Genomic DNA, 13622 nt, shown 5'->3' with positions numbered 1-13622 from the left:
TGATTGAAAGCTGCCAGAGGAAATATATCGAATCGAAACCTAGGCTTTTGGTAGAGACTCAGGCATTCAAGTAAAACTTTACAGCTACCAAGTTAATTCAGCGGATATATTTAATCATATTGTGAAATAGTTTTTTTGTTTAGTTTAAATTTTATTTTAGAATGAGAAATTTCAAATACTAAGGAAATAATGGTGGATGTGAACAATTTTTAGAAAGCATTTTGTGTAATTTGAAGGAGTTCAGTTCACCAAAATGCAATTACCGGGTGATTTACTCACTATAAAATAGTCACAATTATATGATGCACGGCTAGACATGGTTAACTTGGAAAATACCTATTGCAGCGCCACCTACAGGAGTAACATACTTATGGTACCTGTAATGAGTTTTCAATGAAAGCTGCCCCATGTACTGAATTCAATATGGACTTAGATATTTTAGTAAATAGATTCTTCTTCTTTGGCCTCCTTATCTCGAGAGACAATGGATAAGCGCCTGGAGGTGGTCAGTGGTTTGTGAAGCAGCGCCTGGAGTGGCTATAAAGGCTAATTCTAGAGTGACAGGCTCTTCCACAGGTGCTGCAGAGAAATTTGTTTGTCGGGGCTGTTACACAGTTGGCTCTCCCCTTGCGCCTCTGTCTTTTTTCCTGCCAACTACTAAGTCTCTTCGACTCGTTACACTTTAGCCCCGTCTTTATGGCTGCCCGCCAGCTCTGGCGAACGCTGGCAACTGACTCCCACGACTTGTGATCAATGTCACAGGATTTCATGTCGCGTTTGCAGACGTCTTTAAAGCGGAGACATGGACGGCCTGTGGGTCTGATACCAGTGGCGAGCTCGCTGTACAGTGTGTCTTTGGGGATCCTGCCATCTTCCATGCGGCTCACATGGCCAAGCCATCTCAAGCGCCACTGACTCAGTAGTGTGTATAAGCTGGGGATGTTGGCCGCCTCGAGGACTTCTGTGTTGGAGATACGGTCCTGCCACCTGATGCCAAGTATTCTCCGGAGGTCGCGAAGATGGAATGAATTGAGACGTCGCTCTTGGCTGACATACGTTGTCCAGGCCTCGCTGCCATAGAGCAAGGTACTGAGGACACAGGCCTGATACACTCGGACTTTTGTGTTCCGTGTCAGTGCGCCATTTTCCCACACTCTCTTGGCCAGTCTGGACATAGCAGTGGAAGCCTTTCCCATGCGCTTGTTGATTTCTGCATCTAGAGACAGGTTACTGGTGATAGTTGAGCCTAGGTAGGTGAACTCTTGAACCACTTCCAGAGCGTGGTCGCCAATATTGATGGATGGAGCATTTCTGACGTCCTGCCCCATGATGTTCGTTTTCTTGAGGCTGATGGTTAGGCCAAATTCATTGCAGGCAGCCGCAAACCTGTCGATGAGACTCTGCAGGCACTCTTCAGTGTGAGATGTTAAAGCAGCATCATCAGCAAAGAGGAGTTCCCTGATGAGGACTTTCCGTACTTTGGACTTCGCTCTTAAGACGGGCAAGGTTGAACAACCTGCCCCCTGATCTTGTGTGGAGGAAAATTCCCTCTTCAGAGGACTTGAACGCATGTGAAAGCAGCAGGGAGAAGAAAATCCCAAAAAGTGTGTGTGCGAGAACACAGCCCTGCTTCACGCCACTCAGGATAGGAAAGGGCTCTGATGAGGAGACACCATGTTGAATTGTGCCTTTCATATTGTCACGGAATGAGGTGATGATACTTAGTAGCTTTGGTGGGCATCGTATCTTTTCTAGTAGTCTGAAGAGACCACGTCTGCTGACGAGGTCAAAGGCTTTGGTGAGATCAATGAAAGCAATGTAGAGGGGCATCTGTTGTTCACGGCATTTCTCCTGTATCTGACGAAGGGAGAACAGCATGTCAATGGTCGATCTCTCTGCACGAAAGCCACACTGTGCCTCAGGGTAGACACGCTCAGCCAGTTTCTGGAGCCTGTTTAGAGCGACTCGAGCAAAGACTTTCCCCACTATGCTGAGCAGGGAGATTCCACGGTAGTTGTTGCAGTCACCGCGGTCACCTTTGTTTTTATAGAGGGTGATGATATTGGCAGAGACTGCTTGAGTTGTGTACCTATCATAACCTCTGCATCACCAACTCGTTCTTTCACGCTAAACCCTGTCATCAGGTTTCATGGAGGCGCCCAAGATCGTGTCGTTGGCACCAGCTAGACCTCATTGTCACAAGGCGAGCCGCCTTAAACAGTGTTCAAATCACACGCAGCTTCCACAGTGCGGACTGCGACACCGACCACTCCCTGGTGTGCAGCAAGGTTAGACTCAGACCAAAGAAGTTGCGTCATTCTCAGCAGAAGGGCCACCCGCGCATCAACACGAGCAGAATTTCTCACCCACAGCTGTTACAAAAATTTCTAAATTCACTTGTAACAGCCCTTCAAAACACTCCCACAGGGGATGCTGAGACCAAGTGGGCCCACATCAGAGACGCCATCTATGAGTCAGCTTTGACCGCCTACGGCAAAAGTGCGAAGAGAAATGCAGACTGGTTTCAATCCCATAATGAAGAGCCGGAACCTGTCATAGCCGCTAAGCGCATTGCACTGTTGAACTACAAGAAAGCCCCCAGCGATTTAACATCCGCAGCACTTAAAGCAGCCAGAAGCACTGCACAAACAACAGCCAGGCGCTGCGCAAATGACTACTGGCAACACCTATGCAGTCATATTCAGCTGGCCTCAGACACCGGAAACATCAGAGGAATGTATGATGGCATGAAGAGAGCTCTTGGGCGAACCATCAAGAAGATCGCCCCCCTCAAATCTAAATCAGGGGACATAATCACTGACCAACGCAAACAAATGGACTGCTGGGTTGAGCACTACCTAGAACTGTACTCCAGGGAGAATGTTGTCACTGAGACTGCCCTCAATGCAGCCCAGCCTCTACCAGTCATGGATGAGCTGGACATACAGCCAACCAAATCGGAGCTCACTGATGCCATTGATTCTCTAGCCAGCGGAAAAGCCCCTGGGAAGGACAGCATTACCCCTGAAATAATCAAGAGTGCCAAGCCTGCTATACTCTCAGCACTACATGAACTGCTATGCCTGTGCTGGGACGAGGGAGCAGTACCCCAGGACATGCGCGAGTAAATAGATTACAAACCAAAGATCATATTGTAGGCATTAATATCCCAATGAACTTTCCAGGTATCTGACATTTTAATCAGGGTAATAAATGAGGGAATGTTCATCATGATCATTCATAAATCACAAAATGGTTAATTTTTTATTGGAATGCCAGCTTTAAATGTTGGTTGGCAAAAACTCTTAAGCCACGATATGACAAAACAAAATGTGAACTATCAAGTTTAAATTAACCTTTTGTTTCGACTTGCGTCCGACAGAGATATCAACCCACACATTCCTCAGTATATATCATCAGTTCCCTGGTACATTGATCCCTCCAAAAGACCTACTCTCAAACACCAAAGGCCGCAACTCGAAAAGGAGAGAAAGTTCAATTTCATTGGAGACTGGTACAAGAAAGGTGTACAGGAGGTATGTGGAGTGTGCTTTAATTTGTTTCCGTTGAGCTTTTTATTTATGAACTTTTATTATTTTTTATATTCTGAATTTTTTCTTCCCTTCACATCACACGTGCAGAATTACAGCTGATTAGTTGAAAGCTTGAATATATAAAGAATGCAATTTATTATAATTTACAGCAAAGATATTTACCAACTTTTAGGCTGCTATGAAGAAAACTTATTCTGCAGAGATATAACCAATTAATTTATTGTGTCTCAGGGTATAAACTGGACAGTCCTATCTGTTAACTGTGGAGAATCATGTTCTATTTTGTAGTCTTGTTTTTGATCTGAATTTATGAATTTATCTTTATGATGCTATAAAAGAGCATTTGAAATGTCAAGGACAATTGTATATTAATGTTGTGTGCTGTCTTACTCAGGGTTCTATCGTCACCAAATACAGGAGAGGTGCATGCGAAAACTGTGGAGCATTAACACATGTGAAAAAAGATTGTATGGAAGTAAGTCTCAATTTCAAGGAGTGATTTTTGGTTGCATCTTTGTGTAAGTTGCCAGGGCCCCTTCTCCCAATGCTGCTTTGCAACAGGTATACATCAATGAAATGTGATTTATTTGGGTATGTATCTCGAGAGGTACATCATTCCAGAAATAACCTGTGAAGTCTATCGTGCTAAGCTGTAAAAAAAAAACATGGTGGTACCTCTGAATGACTTTAGGAATAAATCCACTTAGCTGCTTAGCATTTGTGATATTAGTGGGTATGGGAAGTATATAAGGATGGTTTGAAAATCTGATTTATAAAGGAGGGTTTATTTGCATATACCACCACATAAAGTAATCTCATTTTACTGTAACAATTATAAGGGGAAAAAATACTCAAGTCTGTTAATAGATTTTAGCTTCGCAGTTTTGTTAAAATATTTCAGTAACTTAGCAGATGTGTAATAAATAGAAAACTCTACATAATGTACAGTTGTGGTTTATATGCAATATATATCATTATAAAAATACTCATTACCATTTAAAACAACTTTGAATTTCCTGTCAGAAGAGATCTGTCATTTTGGATTCCCACCTCTCCATATCCATCCTGGTAACATCAGCACTTGAGTTTCTAACTGTGTCCTGAAACAATTCCATTCATTTTCAGAGAGTCGTAGAATGGTTACAGCAAAGAGGGAGGCCATTCAGCCCATCGTGTCCATTCTGGCTCTCAGCTAGTCCCATTCCTCAGCCCTTTCCCTGTAGCCCTGCAATTTTTTTCTCTTTAGGCGCTTATCGAATTCCATTTTGAAAGTCACAATTGACAGTGAATTCCAGATTCTAACCACTCGCTGCGTAGAAAAGTTTTTCCTTGCGTTGCTATTGATTCTTTTGCAATTTATCTTGTATCGGTGTCCTCTAGTTCTTGACCCTTCCTCCAGCGGGAACAGTTTCTCTCTATCTACTCTGTCTAGACCACTTATAATTTTGAATACCTCTATCAAATCTTCTCTCAGCCTTCTCTAAGGAGAACAAACCCAGCTTCTCCGATATATCCACTTAACTGAAGTTCCTCGTCCTTGGAACTGTTCTTTTCTGCACCCTCTCTAAAACCTTCACATCCTTCCTAAAGTGTGATGCCCAGAATTGGGGACACTACTCCAGTTGAGGTGAACCAGTGTTTTATAAACATTCATCATAATGTCTTTGCCTTTATTTATAAAACCCAGGATCCCGTGTGCCTTTTTAGTTGCTTTCTCAACTGTCCTCCAACTTCAATGATTTGCGCACATACACCTCAGGTCCCTTATGTTACTGCAACTGCTATTTTATTATTGTTCTTTCGACCAAAATTTGTCACTTCACCTTTCTCTGCATTAAATTTCATCTATTAGGCGTCCGCCCTTTCTATCAGTCAGTCCATGTCTCTTGAAGTCTATTGCTATCCCCCTCATGGTTCCCAATACTTCCGGGTTTTGTATCATCTGCAAATTTTGAATGACTGTGTTTGCTAACAACGCAACCACCAGGTGGTGCAGTACTAGCACATGCACAAATGCAGCTTGTTCCACTGAAACGTCACTGTCTGCGACGTTCAGGCAGCTACCAGGATTAAAGATGGCACTGCTCAATTTATCACAGAAAAGCAACTTCAACCCAAAATCCCCTCAAAGGTTGCCATCGCTGCCTCTATCCCACCCCCAACAGTCCCCTGCTCCCTCCTGCGCATGCGCCAGTTATATAGTACCTGGCCATCTTAATTCACATAAAGTGAATTACTTTAGGAGCAGTGAGTGTCGTTTCATAAGCAAATATGGCAGCACACAATGGACATTTTTTGATTGACACTTGGAGAACATTGCGCTGTTTAAAGTCTCATCAGAGGGACAGCGCCTCTGACAGTGCTGCACACCCTCCATAATTCAGTGAGGTTTCAGTGCCATCCCACTCTCTGGCCGCTTGCTCCCTGCTCCCCTACCCCGTTCCCCCCCCAATCCTGCTCTCCAGCCGCTCACTCCCCACTTCCCCCCCATCCCTCCAGACGTTAGCTCTAGGTCGCGCCGCTTCCCTCCTCTCAGCCACTCGCTACTACATCGCCGCCTTGCCTCTTTGGGTGAGGAGCGATCGAACATCTGAGCGAGTGGCCAAGAGGAGGGAAGTGGCGCAGCCGTGAGCTAGGATCTGGAGAGATGGGGAGGAGTGGGGATTGAGCGGCCGGAGAGCAGGATTGGGGAAGGGGGGGTGTGGAGTGGCCAGCCAGAGAGCGGGGTGGTTGGGAGGGGGAGCAAGGAGCGAGCGGCCTGGAGCGAGTGGTCAAGGGGGAGAACGTTTTGTTGTGCGTGGGCCAGTTAGTCCTGGCAGGACGTAGGTTGCGCATGCACAGCATCTCACTGAGCGCAGGAGACTGCACATGTGCACAGCTTGGAGCGCTCTGATGATGTCAGCAGTGCGCTGCATTGTTAGGAGTCACTTTGATTTTGAAATTGTGCTCTGTATGCCCAAGTTTAGTTCATTAATATATATCAAGAAAAGCGGTAGTCCAGTGCCAACCCCTGGGGAGCCCCGCTGTATGCCTTCCTCCTGTCTGAAAACAACTGTTCATCACTACGCTATTTCCTGCTATTCAGCCAATTTCATATCGATGCTGCCACTGTCCCTTTAGTCCGTGGGATTCAACTTCGCTGGCAAGCTGGTTATGTAGCACTTTATCAACGCCTTTTTGAAGACCATTTACACCACATCTACCGCATTACCCTCATCAACCTTCTCTGTTGCCTCATCAAAAAACTCAATCAAGTTAGTTAACCACAATTTGGCTTTAGCAAATCCATGCTGGCTTTCCTTAATTAATCCACATTTGTCCAAGTGACTGTTAATTTTGCCTGGATTATCGTTTCTAATAACTTTCCCACCGCTGAGGTTAAACTGACTGGTCTGTAGTTGCTGGGTTTATCCTTGCACCTTTTTTTGAATAATTGTGTAATATTTGCAATTCTTCAGTCCTCTGGCACCACCCCTTTATCTAAGCGGATTGAAAGATTATGGCCAGTGCCACCTCAATTTCCTCTTTAATTCACTCTGTATCCTTGGATGCATCCCATCTGATCCAGATGGACTTATCAACTTTAAATTCAACCAACCTTTTTAATACTTCCATTTGATCAATTTTTAGCCCATCCAGTGTCCCAACCACCTCCGCTTTCACACTGACTTTGGTGGTGTCTTCCTTAGTAAGGGCAGGTGCAAAATACTCATTTATTACCTCAGCCATGCCCTCTGCCTCCATGGGTAGATCCCTTTTTGGTCCCTAATTGGCCACAACCCTCCTCTTACTACTTTTTTACTATTTGTACGCCTCTAGATGACTTTTGGATTCCCCTTTATGCCAGTTGCCAGTCTCTTCTCATACTCTGTCTTTGCCTCTCATTTCTTTTTTCGCTTCCCTTCTGACCTAAATTTATCCTGGTTCTCACTTGTATTATCAATCTTCCATCTGCAATACACACCCTTTTTCTGTTTCATCTTCAATGGAATGGTAGTGCAGTGGTAATGTTACTGGACTGGTAATCCATAGGTCTGGACTAATTCTCCAGAGACACAAGTTGAAATCCCACCACAGCAGCTGGTGGAATTTATATTTGATTAATCAGTCTGGAATAAAAAGCTAGTCTCAGTAATGGTAACCATGAAACTACCAGATTGTCATAAAAAACCCATTTGGCCCACTAATGTCCTTTAGAGAAGGACATCTGCTGTCCATACCTGGTCTGGTCGACATGTGATTCCAGACCCACAGCAATGTGGTTAACTCTGCCCTCTGAAATAGCCTAGCATACCTCTCAGTTGTATTAAACCACAACTGAAAAGTCTAAAAAGAATGAAACCCAACAGACCACCCAACATCAGCGTATGCACCCAAAACACCAAAGGATCAGTTGACTCTGCAAAGCCCTGGTCACAAACATCTGGGGGCTTGTGCCAAAATTGGGAGAGGTATCAAGCAGGAGCCTGATATTGTCCTACTCACTGAATCATACCTTACAGCCAAAGTCCCATACTCCTCCATTACCACCAGAGCTGGCGGCACAGTGGTATTCGGTGAGGAGGGAGTGGCCCTGGGAATCCTCAACATTGACTGCGGACCCCATGATGTCTTGTGGCATCAGGTCAAACATGGGCAAGGCAACCTCCTGCTGATTATGACTTATCACCCTCCCTCAGCTGATGAATCAGTACTCCTCCATATTGAACACCACTTGGAAGAAGCACTAAGGGTAGCAAGGGCACAAAATGTACTCTGGGTGGGGACTTCAATGTCTATCACCAAGAGTGGCTCATTAGCACTGCTACTGACCAAGCTGGCTGAGTCCTGAGGACATATCTGCCAGACTGGGCAACCAGCGGGAAAACCTACTTGCCCTTTCCCTCACCAGTCTACCTGTCACAGATGCATCTGTCTATGACAGGGTTGGTAGGAGTGACCACCACACACTCCTTGTGGAAACAAAGTCACATCTTCGCACTGAGGATACCCTCCATAGTATTGTGTGACACTACTATCATGCTTCATGGTACAGAACAGATCTAGCAGCTCTCAAATTGTGCATCCCTGAGACCCTTTGGGCCATTAGCAGCAGCAGAACTGTATTCGACTGCAGCCTGTAACCTCATGTCCCGACATATCCCTCACTCGACTGTTACCGTCAAGCCAGGAGATCAACCCTGGTTCAATGAGGAGTGCAGGAGAGCATGCCAGGAGCAGCACCAGGCATATCTAAAAATGAGGTGCCAGCCTGGTGAAGCTACGACGCAGGACTGCATGCATGCTAACCAGCAGAAGCAGCATGCGATAGAGCAAAGCGATCCCACAGCCAACTGATAAGATCAAAGCTCTGCCGTTCTGCCGCATCCAGTTGTGAATGACAATTAAAAAACTAGCAGGAGGAGGAAGCCTTGCAAACATCACTATCATCAATGAAGGGAGAGCCCAGCATGTTAGTGCAAAAGACCAGGCTGAAGGATTTGCAACCACCTTCAGACAGAAGTGCTGATTGGCCAGCATCACACATGCCAGACTTCAGCCAATTCGAGTCACTCCATGTGATATCACGAAATGGATAAAGGCACTGGAATACAGCAAAGGCTAAGGACATGGCTAGTTCTGGAGTACAAGTCTTCATTGCTATTGCCGGAATGTTGTCAGAGCCCACAGGCAAGCTGTTCCAGTACAGCTACAATGCTGGCATCTACCCGACAATGTGGAAGATTGCCCAGATATGTCCTGTACACAAAAGCAGCACAAATCCAGTCTGGCCAATTACCACCCGATCAGTCTACTCTCAGTCATCAGCAAACTGATGGAAAGTGTCATTGACAGTGCTAGCAAGCAGCACTTACTCAGCAATGACCTGCTCACCGATGCTCAGTTTGGGTTCCGCTAGGGGCACTCAGCTCCAGACCTCATTACAGCCTTGGTCCAAACATGGATTGAAGAGCTGAATTCCAGGGGTAAAGTGAGAGTGATTGCCCTTGACATCAAGACAGCATTTGACCCAGTGTGCCATCAAGGAGCCCAAGCAAAATTGCAGTCAATAGGAAACAGGGGGAAAACTCTGCATTGGTTGGAATCATACCTGGCACAAAGGAAGATGGTTGTGGTTGTTGGAGGCTTGACTTGGAACTATATCACTGTTGCTTCACTGCAGGAGTCCCTCAGAGTCATGTCTTAGGCCCAACCACCTTTAGCTCCTTCCTCAATGACCTTCCCTCCAGAAGGTCAGAAGTGGGGATGTTATTTGATTGCATAGTGTTCAGTACCATTCGAGACTACTCAGAGATTGAAGCAGTCTGTGCCCATGTGCAGCAAGACCTGGATAACATTCAGGCTTGGGCTGATGAGTGGCAAGTTACATTCACACCTCACAAATGCCAGGCAATGATTATCTCCAATAAGAGAGAGTCAAAGCATCTCCCCTTGACGTTCATTGGCATTGCCATCACTGAATTCCCCCACCATCAACATCCTGGGGGTGACCATTGACTAGAAACAACTAGACCAGCCGTATAAATACTGTGGCTGCAAGAGCAGGTCGGAGACTGGCAAGTAACTCACTTGACTCCCCAAAGCCTGTCCACCAAGGCACAAGATAGGAGTGTGATGAAATATTCTCCACTTGCCTGAATGAGTGCAGCTCCAACGACACTCAAGAAACTCGACACCATCCAGGACAAAGCAGCCCACTTGATCACCCCATCCACCACCTTAAGCATTCACTCCACACCTGTGCGTAGTGGCAGCAGTGTGCACCATCTACAAGATGCATTGCAGCAACTCACCAAGCCGCTTTCAACAGCACCTTCCAAATCTACAACCTCTACCACCTGGAAGGACAAGGGCAGCAGATGCATAGGAACACCAGCACTTGTAAGTTCCCCTCCAAGCCACACACTATCCTGACTTGGAACTCCTTCACTGTTAGAGTCATAGAGTCTAAAACCCTGGAATTCCCTTCCTAACAGCACTGTGGGTATACCTACACCACATGCACTCCTTTCTTTCCTTCCCTATCTTTCCTGAACACCTTGTATCCAGAAATATTTAGTACACAGTCCTGTCCTTTTTTTAAGCCATGTCTGCATTATTAGCGCAACATCATACTCCCATATGGTTATCTGCACCTGCAGCTCACCAACCTTATTTACTACACTTTGTGTATTTACATACATGCACAGTAAACCTAATTTAGACCTTATTTCCTTCCATCTTACTGTGATCCCACTCAATACCTTACTATTTCTTGTTCTAATACTCTCTATATATCCCAATCCTTTGTGCACCTTGTTTCTCCTTCCTGTTGCTGCATCCTGCTTCCCATTCCCCCCGCTAAATTAGTTTAAACCCTCCCCAATAGCAGTAATTTTAATGGAGTTTGCAACTTTGGATTGCCCTAGGAACCAACCTAGAGCTAACCAAACTAAACAGAACACTACAAACCAGATATGCTGCATGGGTTGCTGCTAACATATTTTGTTCTGGCAAAATTTTTTTAGATTAGCTCACAGGGGCTAATTTAAAGCTGCCATTGAATCAAAAAATTTGAGGCACGCCAGGGTATCCTTGACATCAATGTGATCTCAAATATGGTAAGATATTAATTGGCGTAGCACAATGTACGTTGAAGGCAAGTACTCTCTGTAACTAGGTATAGAGTTTTTTTTTAAACTTCTGTTTGTTTTTTAAGCTTTCTACTCCCCTCTGTTTCCTAAGCACACCTCCCATTCCCCAACCTCAACTTGAATCTTTAACCACATACAATATTGTTGGACTAAAATTAAACTTCTGGTTTGGGTATCTGCCAGTTGCACCTATATCAGTTCTAGATGCCATGTCCAGAATTTTCACTGGTGGGTCTTGTAGAGTTTGTGTGAAGATCTGAAATAAAGGATCTTCATGAAGAAAGGAATTGGTTAAAAAAAGAACAAAATTAAGATATAAATATTTCCTACCAATTTCAATGTTTTTATTAGAATAATGCTGCAGAGACCTTAATAGTACATACTTACAGATGCTTTCCTTCAGCTACATTGTGTATGATGTTCTTGCTAATATTTCATATGTTTTTTGAATAGAGACCTAGAAAGGTAGGGGCAAAGTTTACAGGTGTCAACATCGCTCCAGATGAACACATGCAACCAACATTTTCATTTGACTATGATGGAAAGCGCGATCGTTGGAATGGTTATGATTCAGAGGATCATATGAGGATTGTGGAGGAATATTCAAAAGTTGATTTGGTATGTGATGTATCATTATATATCTATTTAACCCAGTGGAAAAGTAACAGTAAAGAGGCACTGAAATGGCTTGTAAGTTTTTTTTTTTAGAATGGTGTAGTACAGAGCTGCCAATTGGTTTGTTATAGTGAGTATTGGTGTAGGCATTCATGTTGCATCTAGTTGTGAGCAGCTGCTTTTTATCCATTCAGATCTCTTGCATGTTTAAACTGTACTGCCCCAACGTGTTCTTCATTTAATTCTAAAATAGATTTTCAAAAATATCATATATGACATTAATTTGAAAGTTTGCCTTTTTAGCTCTGTGGGTGTAGCTGACTAGAGGCTGTTGTATAGCAATATCAGTAATTAAAAAGGTCTGGGGTACTCTGTATTTATTTTAAAGTCTGGGTTATTTTGGGGAAGATCTATTCAATTTAAGGAAATTACGAAAGTCTTGCAGCTTAAGCTATCATCCTATACTTAACCTGCAGTCAAAACTTCAACAATTTCTTTCCATGTTATGAAGAATGGGAAGGGAATCAACAAAGCAACAGTGGTTAGCACCGCAGCCTCACAGCTCCAGCGACCCGGGTTCAATTCTGGGTACTGCCTGTGTGGAGTTTGCAAGTTCTCCCTGTGTCTGCATGGGTTTCCTCCGGGTGCTCCGGTTTCCTCCCACAGCCAAAAGACTTGCAGGTTGATAGGTAAATTGGCCATTATAAATTGCCCCTAGTATAGGTAGGTGGTAGGGGAATATAGGGGCAGGTGAGGATGTGGTAGGAATATGGGATTAGTGTAGTATTAGTATAAATGGGTGGTTAATGGTCGGCACAGACTCGGTGGGCCGAAGGGCCTGTTGCAGTGCTGTATCTCTAAATCTAAATCTAAAAATTTAAAAAGAACAAGTCCAGAGTGAAACAGCCATTAGCACACTTGCATTTATTATGTTTTCCCTGCATTCTAGCTGTAATTACTTTCTCTCCCTTTTTTGGTGATGGTTGGGAAAAGTGAAATCATCCAGGTTACTACTTCCTGATACATTGGCCTGGATTTTGTTGTAGAAATAACAGTGAAGCTGTCAGCTCACCATTATTAAGAAGTAAATCAGACAGCAATTGCCAGCATCCACACATGCACAGTTAAAAGCAGAAGTTAAGAGTTGCCCCGCTTCTCCAGAGGCTTAGCTCTAACAGTATCTTGCAAGCAACTTGGCATTCAAGCTCATGAAGGGCATAAAGTTGAGTTACTTACCTACTAAATACCCACTAAACACAACAGAGAAAATTAGGGCTTGCCCATTCAAGTGAAAATGAGCTCTAACGGGGTGATAAGTCTTAGTTACTGCCAAACAATCTCCCTCGCACTGAAAATTTACTTTTAAAAGCATGGAATCCCATTCCTTTAGATTTTAATTAGTATTGCAGATTTTAAAAACTTTTACTTTTTGTTTCTGTCTTTTTCATGTCTCTCTTTTAACTCATCTTTCTTTACCTCTTTATTTTGCTTTCTATACATGATTTGATTTTGAATGAAATATTCTAACTTGCACTCCTGGCTTAGACTCTGCATGTCTGTCAGGATTCTTCAACTTGATTGCTTAAGATGCCTTGTTGCTTGCTCTGTTCACAATGGCAATGGATTTGCCACTGGACACAAAATCTGGGCCAATGAGTTCAGTTCAATTTCACCTTTAAAGCTCTGGGGAAAAAATGTGTTTTTTAAAAAAAGGAACCTCCCGAAAAGATCTCTCTTTTGATTTGTTGAAGTGAGCTCCTCATAAGGCTGAAAAGCATCTTCCTGTAGATGGAGCCAGAAGCATGTTCTATTACAGAAC

The 13622-nt window shown here is 44.0% G+C and overlaps 1 protein-coding gene across 5 annotated transcripts in view; it reads left to right on the top strand.

The window, feature by feature from the left end:
• Window positions 1–13622, top strand: part of slu7 (SLU7 homolog, splicing factor) — a 68956-nt gene that overhangs the window by 24775 nt on the left and 30559 nt on the right. For all 5 annotated transcript variants that reach the window (XM_068043369.1, XM_068043367.1, XM_068043370.1 and 2 more), the window contains 3 exons: window positions 3383–3536; window positions 3949–4029; window positions 11642–11806. In XM_068043369.1, the coding sequence (XP_067899470.1) occupies window positions 3383–3536; window positions 3949–4029; window positions 11642–11806 (400 nt within the window). The remainder of the gene's footprint in view (window positions 1–3382; window positions 3537–3948; window positions 4030–11641; window positions 11807–13622) is intronic.

The sequence above is a fragment of the Heterodontus francisci genome, chromosome 12 (assembly GCF_036365525.1).
Source record: "Heterodontus francisci isolate sHetFra1 chromosome 12, sHetFra1.hap1, whole genome shotgun sequence".
NCBI lineage: Eukaryota > Metazoa > Chordata > Chondrichthyes > Heterodontiformes > Heterodontidae > Heterodontus > Heterodontus francisci.
Note: the sequence above shows the minus strand (reverse complement) of the source record. Positions and strands in the feature narration are given on the sequence as shown.